This window comes from Oenanthe melanoleuca, chromosome 7, assembly GCF_029582105.1.
Source record: "Oenanthe melanoleuca isolate GR-GAL-2019-014 chromosome 7, OMel1.0, whole genome shotgun sequence".
Classification (NCBI taxonomy): Eukaryota; Metazoa; Chordata; class Aves; order Passeriformes; family Muscicapidae; genus Oenanthe; species Oenanthe melanoleuca.
Window position 1 is genome coordinate 27,941,409 of NC_079341.1, and position 12,072 is coordinate 27,953,480.

General features: G+C 45.0%; 1 protein-coding gene across 4 annotated transcripts in view; it reads right to left on the bottom strand.

The window, feature by feature from the left end:
• Window positions 1-2,423: 2,423 nt before the first annotated feature.
• SLC12A8 (solute carrier family 12 member 8) overlaps window positions 2,424-12,072 on the bottom strand; it is a 48,015-nt gene continuing 38,366 nt past the window's right edge. For 2 of the 4 annotated variants that reach the window (XM_056496524.1, XM_056496526.1), the window contains 5 exons: window positions 9,913-10,567; window positions 8,980-9,077; window positions 7,352-7,469; window positions 5,164-5,224; window positions 2,424-3,531 (listed from right to left, as the gene is read on the bottom strand). In XM_056496524.1, coding sequence (XP_056352499.1) covers window positions 3,366-3,531; window positions 5,164-5,224; window positions 7,352-7,469; window positions 8,980-9,077; window positions 9,913-10,567 — 1,098 coding nt within the window. In that variant the 3' untranslated portion in view covers window positions 2,424-3,365. The remainder of the gene's footprint in view (window positions 3,532-5,163; window positions 5,225-7,351; window positions 7,470-8,979; window positions 9,078-9,912; window positions 10,568-12,072) is intronic. The other 2 variants (XM_056496525.1, XM_056496527.1) reach the window with 2 other exon arrangements.

Genomic DNA, 12,072 nt, shown 5'->3' on the forward strand with positions numbered 1-12,072 from the left:
ATAAAATTACAGGTGTGCTCCTCTATCACTAAGTTTCTGGGAGCACCCATGGTTCTGTTTGTTCTTGCACAAGGAGGCCAAATCCCAGCTATTGGGGGATGTGAGCATAAAAATAATGTGAAAAAAGCCACAAAGAGCAGAAGGCAGAGAGGAAAGGAGCCTCTCCTGTGCTGTAGGGGTTTTAAAGTGATTTATTTTTAGCCTGCAGTTTGCTGCTAGAGCCTCTCATCCATAGCTTTTAAGGCTATCACTGCTGAGGTCTCACCTTGTTTTAGGTTTAAGGGATGCTGTGCCAAATCTGGGTTGCAGCAAGACACCACTGCAGAACATAACCTGTGCTCCTGAGCTTCAGCAAACCTCTTCTGACCTTGCAGGTGTAAGTATGATGCTGTTTAAGAAACTCTGGCACTCTGAATCTTAATCAGAGGCACATGGGTGAGAGCAAACCTCCTCATAAGGTACAGAGCCCCCTGTGCCTTAATTCAGCCTTGCACACAAGCACCATTTCCTATTCTGTCACCTTTCTTTGCTGCTCCAACGCTGTGTCACAACTGTCTGCTGTGGAGGAGTGACCATGACAGGTGTGGGAGGTTTTGGCCACCATACACATCATAACTATCCAAGGAAAATCAAAGCTGATCAAGAGAAGCCAAGAGGAGATCTAAAAAAAAAAAAAAAAAAAAAAGACAACTTTGAGCTAAGATATGGATTTAATGATCTTGATTCTCCCTAATGGGACACAGATCCAGGTGGATGACAATTTATACCAGCTGAGAAACTGTCTGTTAATGCCAATATCACAACAAAACTTCACTTTTCTTCTGCCCATTCTTAGTCCTGACTATTTCTGCTGGAAGTTTTTTGAGGCAGAAAATTCCAATTTCTGGACCCACTAAGTGCTAAGGGATCATAAATGCAGCATGAGCTTCCAGGCAGTTCTGCAAGGCAAGTAATCAAATATTTATCCTCAACCACCTTCTGTGCTTGTGTGTCCTGCAAAGGAAACCATCAAAAAAAGTAGAGCCACCAATTTACAGCTGGAGTCTTCAAAAGGAGCAAAACCATGTGTCATATCCACATCTCACTCAAAAACAAATGTTTTCACACCTTGACCCACTGGAAAACATTGTCATTTCATGCACCATAATGATTATGATGATGATAATGATAATAATAATAATTTCAAAATCAAACTTCAAACCAAAAGGAAAATAATTATAAATTACCAAAAAGCTCACATGGCTTAAAAATAGTAATCACATTAGCCAAGCTGCAGCTTTGATATACACCTGATGCTCAAGCTGGGTCCCAAACTCACCTTCAGGGAACCTGAAGCTTCATGAAAGCCCCAGCATGTGCAGGCACAGCTTGGCTCTCAGGGGATGAAAGCAGCACATTACCACTCACAGGACCAATCCCCACCCACATTTCTTCCCTTCAGCCACTAAATGTGAAGATGATAAATTCCTGCCCACCTAATTTCACCCTTTTTTTTTAGAGTGCTACCAAAGCTACAACCATTTTTAATGTGTCACCATGATCTTTAGCTTGCTGGCTTTCTTTCCTGCTGGAAAAGATTCCTTGATGTGCAAAGCCCTGCATTCCTGTAGTGCCTGGACCCATGGGGTCTCCAGTGCTACCCAGACTGCACAACTACTGGTGCTAAAACAAGGCACCCAATTGTTTAGTAGCCAACAAAGAAGCTACCTAGGATTTTCTGCCTATTAATCTCTTCATGCCATGCTCTGGGGTCTTCGTTTTGCTCAAGCTACAGAGAAATGCAGGGCTGAGCAATCCTTGACTTGGGAGGAAAGGGATCTCACATGTGCCCAGACTTGGTAAAATAGAAGATTTTACAGTAAGGGCATTATGGTTGGGTATGAAATTATAACACAGCACCAAGCAGCTTGCCTGCAGTGGGGCAGCATCAAGGAGTGTTTGAAGGGTATCTGCCAAGGTTAAGGATGCTACAAGCACAGGGTGGCCCCAGAGAAACCAGGGGAAACTCCAACACCGACCCAAAATCCAGATGCAGATTCCTTGGAAACTAACAGCAAGAAGCAGGCAGGAAGGAATCCTGGAAAGGTGTTTCCAACATTGAATGACTGATTTGAGATGGCTCAGAGCTGGTCACACAACACAACTTCCCTCTTGCCTCTATGGAGATAATTAAAGTTAAAAGCACTTAGTCAAAGACCTGCAACCTTGAAAAATGCATGCACTTTCTGCAGTGTGCCAAGGTGGCTCTTTTCTCCATGTCAGCACAAAGCCTCCTGTGCCTCCCTCTGTGAAAAACTGAAAGAGCCAAAGCTGCAGCTGGCCAGACCATGGGGTGGAGCCCACCCAGTAACACCAGGGCACTTAGCACTGGCAAGGGAATGGTGCTCGAGGACATTGAGTGTCAATGAAAGGATGGAGAGGAGTTCCTGGTGTTTCAGGCTTTTATTGCACAGAGGAGAAATAAATAATCTAAAGGCTGAAATTATCAGAGATGAAACAAAGTGAAAGGCAGTGATTTCCCTCTCCTCATAATGTCAGAACTGATGTGTGGTGCTGGGGCTGAACAGACTTTGCTGAAGCAATTCTGAACCATCTGTCCCTTCAGCCAGGAGATGCTCTAAGTGTCCCAGCTATTTCATCAGGTATCAGCTCTCACATCAGAAAGGGAGGGTGTGGGAAATAACTAAGAACAGCTTCCATAATTTCACAGTTTTACAGAAGAGGTCATTACCCTGCATTACTGCATTTAAATGTGCGATTTCAGTTGTGAATATACTTCATAATCTTCTCATACTTGCCACTGATTCTGGCCTATTGTCTAATGCCTTAAAACACTTTCTAAGACCTTGATAATTGAAATGCTGAGGTAGAAAATTACTGTATTACAAGCAGGGAAATTCATGCCTAGAGGAGAAGTGAATTGACCTGGAAGGTCGCATCCATTGTGGCCCAGCTGGGAGTGGGGCTCAGCTCCTGCTGTCAGCATCACTGCTCCCAGGCAGAGCATCCCCAGCCACCCAGAGGACATCTGAAATGGGCTGGTGTAAGCTTTTAGGGCAGCAACCATTTTTAGAACTCAATAGGGCCTTTAATTGAATTCTTTAAAAGGATTGTACTGTCTTCAGTAACTCATCACTTCCCTGGACTGGCCCTTTCATTTCCAATTTTTCCCCTCAGTTTGGGCAAGGTTTGAAGCCCAGCAACGTCGTAGTTTGCTTAAACAAACAACCCTCAAACACATAAATAGCTATTCACATCCTTTGTGCATATATTCAAGTATATCAAAAGGCACCCGTGGCAGCCATTAGCACTTCAAAATGCTTTTTGAAGTGAGGGATTGATGTTTTGATGTGCGTGTGTGTCCTTCACTGGAACTGGCTCCCGAATTCCTCCCTGCTGAGGAGCGAGGACTGGTGGTAGCGGTCGCGCCAGGCGAAGTCTGCGTTCTCCTCGTTGAGCTGCCTGGTCTCCACCCCAACTCTTGCAAAGGATGGTGTCACCACAATCTGCTCCTGGGGACCTGGCCTCCTCCTGCAAACAGAGAAGCAGAGGTGCCTGTGTCACCCCTTGGTTGTCACCCACCACCAGCTTGCTCCCGGCTGTGCTGCAAGGCAGGGCGATTCCAGAAGAGCCTAGATCCCTCTCAGTGTCCTTTGGAGGCACACAGCTAACCTGAAAGCATTTTTATTCTAAATCCCTCTCAGTGTCCTTTGGAGGCACACAGGTAACCTGAAAGCATTTTTATTCTAAATCCCTCTCAGTGTCCTTTGGAGGCACACAGATAACCTGAAAGCATTTTTCTTAGAAGGCACACCAAAAATGTGCTTCCTCTCCCCAAATAAACACTATGCAAAAATATACATTTTCATAACAAATGGGTTTCCTCTTTGACTATGTCAACACCTCCCACACTGAGCAAAAGAAGAAGGAGCACAAACCATTTCTAAAGAAAAATATCTTTTTTACAGTTTCCTGTGCAATAATATAATTGCAATAATTTTTGAACCTTTTAAATTAAACAGGAGATTTTTCTGCAATCTCTTCATCCCAGAAGCTGATTTTAAAAAAACCTTATTGGCATTTTAAATCAAAACTGTAAGACAAATATAGCACTGACTAAGAGCTCATCAAGCACCTAAGAGTCTTAAAGGTGTCAAGAACCCTTGTCTGCCTCCAACTCCCTTGCAGTCTAATGGGATGTATTCTTATTCCTCCAATTCATTAAAATATCTTGACTGGATTTCAGGAAAACAAGGCTTAGAAAAAAACTCTAAATTACTTCAATGAAATTTCTTCCAGCACAACATAGATGAGCTTCAAAATGACCCACCCATCTCCCAAGCAGAGCCCAAGGTGTCTGTGCCAGGGGGAGCAGGAGCCCTGGCACTAGGATGAGGTGACCCAGAGGTTGCACTCTTTGAGGGGAGAACAACAGGATCAGTTTCTGCCTTGGGCACTCACCAGATCTCCCCTCAGCCTTCCTTGGCAAGGTCCTTACTCATCAACTGCACTGACCAAAGAGCCAAGGATTTTGTTGGTGGGGTAGCCAAAAGATAAAATTACTATGACCAAAGCCAGCTATCTTACTACACTGTGAGAAGCAGTCCAGAGTGAGACCCTTTGAGTTCTCCTGGCCCACACTGGGCTGAGACCAGCACCTCCCTCTGAGTGGAGCCTCTCAGAGCAGTGAACTCTCAAGCTTGCTATACCTGGAGGACCATCACCAAATTCTGATGACAAACCCTGGGCTGATTCCCCCACTCCTCAAGGTTCAACCCTTTAGCTGTTGAGAAGATGCAAAGGCATCATAATTCCACAAGAATATTTTGTTAAATGGTTTAAATTAAGGGATAAATTAAGGAAAAATTAAGTACTATTATGTCTAAGACCTCAGAGAGATCCCTCACCCATGGCTTCTCTCCCCAACCACCTCTGCTACCAAAAGCATGTGGAGGAGACTCCACAGCCAAAAATATACCAAGCTAATGGGAGCAAACAGTCCTTTTCACCATGAAGCAAGAATAACCCTGAGCATGCAAGAAGGGGCAGAAAGACTGCTTGAGGTAACAAGCAAGTCAGTTCTTCCAGCCCTCTCTATGCTCATTAGTGGGTCATGGGAACAACGAGCAGCATGTTGGTCACTGCCAAGTGACTGGTACCAACCTGCATGAAGGGATCAAAATCGACTTAATCCAGCCAAAGAAACTGAAATTTGCTGCTGCTCCTATGGAGAAAAGGCATGAGAAGTCAGTATGCTGCTAATTCTCTCATAATAGCATTACACCACTGCATTTTTTGCATAAAATCTCAAACCAGCACACTTGTTATTAGCCTGCAGTACCCAAAGATTTTGCGATAGTGAGAACATTCCTGCAGTCTTCCTACATGCTGTGGCTTTTAAACAACTGTCCAGATATGAACCCAAATTTCCTATGGAGAAGAGCTATTCATTCCCAGCCCAACAGCTTGTGAAATTCCAGTAAGGCATGAGCAAAGCACAAACAACCACCACAGTATCTTTCACTCCCTGGACTGCAAAAACCATTCCCACTGCAGGGATGGGGAAGGAGGAGCCACTCAGCCAAACTCAGCCAGTGTGGCTGTGGTCTCACCATCCATTCCCTCTTGTCTGACCCCACAGAGAGCTGGCTTAGCTTATTTCTGATTTCCAACACTGATTTCTTTTCTGATTTCCCAGTGGAGTTAATTTCCTGCACTGGGTCCCTGCAGGGGCAGGGAAGTGCCAGAGCTGGAAGCAAAGGCTGCAGAAGTTTATGGGGAGGGACAGGGAGAAGTGAGCCCTGTCAGCACCTGCTGGGTTCAGCTTAGGCTGCTGGAGAGGGGGAGAGAGAAGGGATGTGTCAACCACAGGGCATTTCTGCTCCTGAGGTCTTCATCCAGCCCCTAACCCAGAGCATCTCTCAGGCCAGTGCCTCCCAGCCTTTCCAGACAGAAGGGCTGTTTGATCCTTTGAAGAACAATCTCACAGATCATAATTTTGACCACAAAATAACATTCCCTCACAGCCAAGTAAAAATCAGCATGAATTTTGAGCATTCATTTCTAATATTTTCAATGGCATTCATTGTTTTACTGTATGCATGAGAATGCACGTGCAAAAGAAACCAAGAAAAAAATGTCTAATCATGCTGCTATTTCTCAGATCAGTTTCCAAAAGTCTCTACACACTGACAGAGAAATTCTTATTGCAGTAATTTTTGGCAAATATTCCAAAAGTAGATTACAGAGATATGATACAGTGAGTATACAAAGGCAAAAAAGACTCAACACCTGAAAACATTATTTGTGTTTTGTTTAATATATGGGGACCATAGACAACTTTGTTAAAACTTATATATTTCAAAAGATAAAAATTAGCAACTACCATCCACAATCTCAGTTTTTTTCACATATCCCCTACACATACACAGAGAGGAAGTCACTCAAGAGTAGAAAAAGAACAATTGAGCAAAGTTTGGAAAGTGGTGATTAGTTTTTGTTTTCTCATCATCTGCATTTCTGAAATCTAGTATGTACTTACTGCTGTCTAATAATCTTACACTAAATAAACCCAGGTAGATATTTCTGCACATATTGCATATGAACACAGGATGGATGGATGGATGGATGGATGGATGGATGGATGGATGGATGGATGGATGGATAGATTACTCATGAGCAGGTGAGGATGCCCACACCATGTCCCTTCAGAGACACAGCACTGCAAACCCCTTGCCAAGGACCTGTGGGCTCCCATGAGCTGCTTGCTGAATGTGCTTCACTGTTTAATTTTGAACTCGTTTAAGCTGATCATGTGCACAGATCTTTCTAATGCCCTCTGCCTAAAAGTATTTTCCCAGATTATGTTCCCAACATATTCAACGTGTTTAGCTCTGGAATCAAAAGGCTCTCTTGTTCCACAGTTATAAATGCTGAGATTTGATGAGACACTCATCATAATTCCCATTTTCCCTAAACTTCCCTCAGGTGGGTTTAGACTGATTAGGTTTAATAAAACTTATTTACAGCAGATTTTTCTCATTGCTGGGATACATTTACAAGCTGCCGTCCCTATCAAATCTCAGTATCTGGTTTTGCCTTTTAAAGCATGATATAATAAAGTAACAAGCACCATGTTCAAACTATCAAACCAATGCTAGTTACAGTTAGAATCTAACAGAAAATTAAAGATTCTGAGAGAAAATGTATTAAAACTAGCAATGAAATAAATTGTCACCGTTCACTGTGTCACCTGCATATTAAACACAAGAATCTCAATTCCTAATTAAGTTAAATTAAAGCTTAATGGATTTTTAAGCAGTTTTAATAATACAGGAAAAAAAAAACTCACCAAGAGGGAGTCCTGGGCTCACTTGGCCAATATAGAAATACAGAATAACTGCTGCTCCCAGGCTGACAAGGGTGTAGATCCACTGAATGACAAACATTATGATGAGGGACACGATTGCCTGTTGGAGAGACAGGGTTGGGGTCACCCCAGAGTCTGGGAGGTGAGACCATGCTGACAGTCAAAGCCCAGGGCTCCATGTCACAGGGAGCCTCTTTTGGTGTCACTGTTCAAAGGGACAGCACAGGCTCACAGTGTCACCTTCAGCAGCATGGAGATGGCTCCAGTGAGCTTCCTGAGCCCCAGAGGCAGCGTGGGTCTCTGCCTGGGCTTCTCCAAAAGAAATATCCAGAGGCTCACCAGCTCAGGAGGAGGTCTGGCTCAAGTTGCATACAAACAGGGCAGAGGTAGCATCTCCATGGGAGATGTTTGGAACAGCAAGGTTCAGCACACAGAGAAGAGCTAAAATGCTCCAAACTGACTCAATCAGCTCAAAGAGAGAGGGCAGAGGGGAGAGGAGTCAGGATGAGTAAATGCATCCAGTTTCTGCTCTTGTGATTTTATTTTGCACTGTCAATCCCATCCCAGCTCTGTTGCAACCTCCTGCCAAGCCTGATTATGGACAGCAAACCAAATTTCCTTTAATGAGCACATCCATCCCCTCCATAAGCAAATCCCTCTGCAAAGGCAGAGAGCTGGTGGCTCTGCCATGACCTGCACTTGGGAGCCACATCAGATAAAGCCCAGAGGTGGCACCAGGACACAGCCTCCTGGAGATGTCACCCTGAAAAGGGACACCACCCCAGCCCACCCTGCTGCAGCCCACTGGGACCCTCCCCAGGAGCTGGCTGCTGGCAGCAGGGGTGAATTTGAATTTGAGGATTAAACTAACGGGGCTTGGTGGGTTGTTTGAGTGGGTTTGTTATGTTTTATGCACAGCTACAAAATCCTCATCCATGCAGCAAAGCCATATGGCTCATTCATTATTCATATCTGACCCTTTCCCTGTCATCTGCCCAATAATCCATCTTCCCAAGATGAATTTAAGTGTCTTAAACTTCTCAGCAGCTTGAGGCAGAAGCTATTTAAAAGTTATTTGAAGTAACGTGCTGTAGGAATACTCTTCTTTCCTCCCTCAAAAGCTGGAATTTCTTAGCTGGACTGATGGTATCAGGAAGTCAGCACTAATGAAACCCCACCCCAAGCTTGCAGAAACTGGCCCATTAATAAAAGCAACACAGCTTTGAAGATGATCTCTCAGTCCATTATACAGCAAGAAAAAGAAGACTGGTACACAGTAAAAAGAGAGATATTGATTTTTTTTTTTCCCATGCAGCCATGCATCTTTAAAGTTCAAAGACTCCAGACTTTGAATTTGTATTTTTGAGTTGGGTTGGACCTTGTTTGTTTATTTGTGGGCTTTCCTGTTGTTATTTAATTTAATATGTCATTGGGCTTTCCCTGAATTTGAACTGCACTGTACCTTGAGTATTTAGTTCAGGTGACCTGGAATATGAGAATCAAAAGCCATAATTTAAGGTACTGGAATATTTACACTGCAGTATGTGATGAATTTCCTTCTGTATTCTTAAATCCCAAACCATTGCTCAAAATAAAAGAAAATTACTTACACCAACAAAGGAAATCCAGTGATTGAAAAATCTGGAGTAGAAGGATTCTGGTATTTGCTGTATTTCCAGTTCTGGATTTTGTTGCTTTATAGATGATTCTAAATAAAATAAAATAAAATAAAATATTAGAAAGGATCTATAATGTGGGATTTTTTCCCTCTACTTTATATTACCAGATTTTAGGAACCAAAGCAAAAATTCTAGCTGACAGCTGGATACAACAGAGTTAAATCAAAACCTCTAAAATGAAAACTGAAAAGAAGTGCAAGAAAAAACCCAAAAAGTTTCCTGCTCTTCTACTAAGTCCATTTGAAGGCTGCATCTATCTATCTCTGACTCAGTTACACAATTTGTGAAATAAGAAAAATAATACTTTCCTCCCTCAGAGAGGTTTAGGGAGCTTAACTGACTAATGCTGATGAAACACTACAGCACTGGGAATGACAAATGCCAAGCACGTGTGCTGTATCAAATACCCACATCACCAGCAGAGCAAACTCAGATCTTCACCTCTGCAACTTGAGTTACACTCCACCTGTGTTGTGGGGACCACTGGATTTTGACAGTCTGAGTTTTAGAATCACATCCTACCCCACACCAGGATGAAGCAAATCCCAAGATACACCTAAACCCTTTTTAATGTTCAGCATTCAGCATGCCTGTGAAGAATTATGAGTGCATCATAAACAACCCAACACTAAATTTAGTCCTGCCTGCTTTCCTGTGATTAATCTTCTGTAGGAAATTGCATTGGAGCTTCTCCTGTGATGTACTGCAATGAACTCTACCCTCACCTGGAATAAATGATATTATTGCCATGAATCACTGAATGACAGCCCCATTTCATGCCTGCCTTCAGGAAAGCACTGGGAGGACCAAGGTTGTAAACAATTTCCTCTGAACATGGAGATGTCCATCTCCTACAGCCCTCACCTCCTCCCCTTGGGCCAGGGAGCATCATCACTTCCCTGCAGAGCTCTTCCCTCATCCTGGCTGTGTGCTGGGCATCCCCAGCAGGTCCCCCTGCCTCCCACTGCCCACCCTGCTCATCCACGTCCTGCTGCCTCTCCTGGGGCTCTGTGCTCTCATCCCAGCTGTACTGAGCCAGGGGAGCATCGTGCTGGAGATCCAGGAGAAAGCTGTCCTGCAATGTCTGCTTGGCTGGCTTCTTTGCCTTCGTCTGGTTGTCCTTTCGGGTTAAATTCTCAGCTCCTCCTCTTTTGCCAGTACTTGGCTCACCAAAAAATGGTTTAAAAAGCTGGTCCATGTCTCTTTTGAATTCCAGCAAGGTGCCATTTGATCTGCTTTGAATGACCCCATCTGCTGCAGGGCTGGGGGGCTTGTTGAAAATTAAAGGCTGGGAAGAGTGAGCAGGTCTAGCAGCTCCCATCTGGGTCTCTTCAGGTTTCTGCTGAATGTTGTAGCTCAAGGATAGTGAGAAATAGGAGTAGTCCACAGCAATGTATGTCAGCATGAAGTTGATGGTGACTATGGGAGCAAGAACATTCACTTGCCCAATGAAGACAAAAGCCATGGTGATGAGACTTGTTAAGCAAATTGCAGCCACTGGAGTCTTGTTGGGGCCTTTCTAGTTCATAAATAAAACAAAATTACATTTAAATTAATAACCATGAACCTTGCCATGAGGATTCCCCACTTGCTCAGCTGCTGTATGTGGTTATCTGGGTTGTCTGCAGTACCCCCTGGTCATGAAATACATGCATGAATGTGCAAACAGAGGCTCACAGGCCTAATAAATTAAAGAACTGACTGGAAGCCAAAAGCTCTTGAGCTCCCACTTTATCCCTGAGCCTTATTCAAGCTTTGTCTTTGGTAAATTCATCCACTCTCACTCATATCTCCATGGTGAAACAATGTCATTAAAGCAGCAATAAACCTTCAGAGAGATTTGTGGGGCTTATGGGAAATCTGGCAATAAAACGTGTTAATTAGAGTTAACTGTTCATCTCTAATTATTCTACAGGACTCTGCATCACTGCCTACCCAGAAGGCTCCCTCATCCCAGTGCTCCTTCCCCCATCCCAGTGCTCCTTGCACCCATCCCAGTGCTCCTTCCACCATCCCAGTGCTGCTTCCCCCCATCCCAGTGCTCCTTCCCCCCATCCCAGTGCTCCTTCCACCCATCCCAGTGCTCCTTCCCCCATCCCAGTGCTCCTTCCCCCCATCCCAGTGCTCCTTCCCCCCATCCCAGTGCTCCTTCCCCCCATCCCAGTGCTCCTTCCACCCATCCCAGTGCTCCTTCCACCCATCCCAGTGCTCCTTCCCCCATCCCAGTGCTCCTTCCACCCATCCCAGTGCTCCTTCCCCCCATCCCAGTGCTCCTTCCCCCATCCCAGTGCTCCTTCCCCCATCCCAGTGCTCCTTCCCCCATCCCAGTGCTGCTTCCACCATCCCAGTGCTCCTTCCCCCCATCCCAGTGCTCCTTCCCCCCATCCCAGTGCTCCTTGCACCCATCCTAGTGCTCCTTCCCCCCATCCCAGTGCTCCTTCCACCATCCCAGTGCTCCTTCCCCCCATCCCAGTGCTCCTTGCACCCATCCCAGTGCTCCTTCCCCCATCCCAGTGCTCCTTCCACCCATCCCAGTGCTCCTTCCACCCATCCCAGTGCTCCTTGCACCCATCCCAGTGCTCCTTCCCCCATCCCAGTGCTCCTTCCCCCATCCCAGTGCTCCTTCTCCCCATCCCTGAGGCTGGGCAGGAGGAGGCTGGGGTGCCAGGCAGCCCCAGAGTGCCAGGCTTGTGTCAGGAGGGCAGGCAGCCAGCAGAAACACTGCCTGCTGCTGTCCTTTGGGACTGGGTGAAGTCAGGGGAAGGAGAAGGAAAGAGGCACAAAACAAAGAGAATTGGGAGTGGAAATACCCAAGCATTAGGCTCATGAACTTTAGTCCCAGGTCTAACATGCCCTTCCTTGGACCAGGCACCATCCTGCCATTTTGCCACCTGACAAGCTGTGTAAAGGCTTTGCTTAAAATATCTTACAAGACATCCTACAAAATACCTCAAGTTTTCACTTAACTGCATTTACTTCTTTAATAAACACACAGCTCAAATGGAAACTATTTCTGTTTCCTCC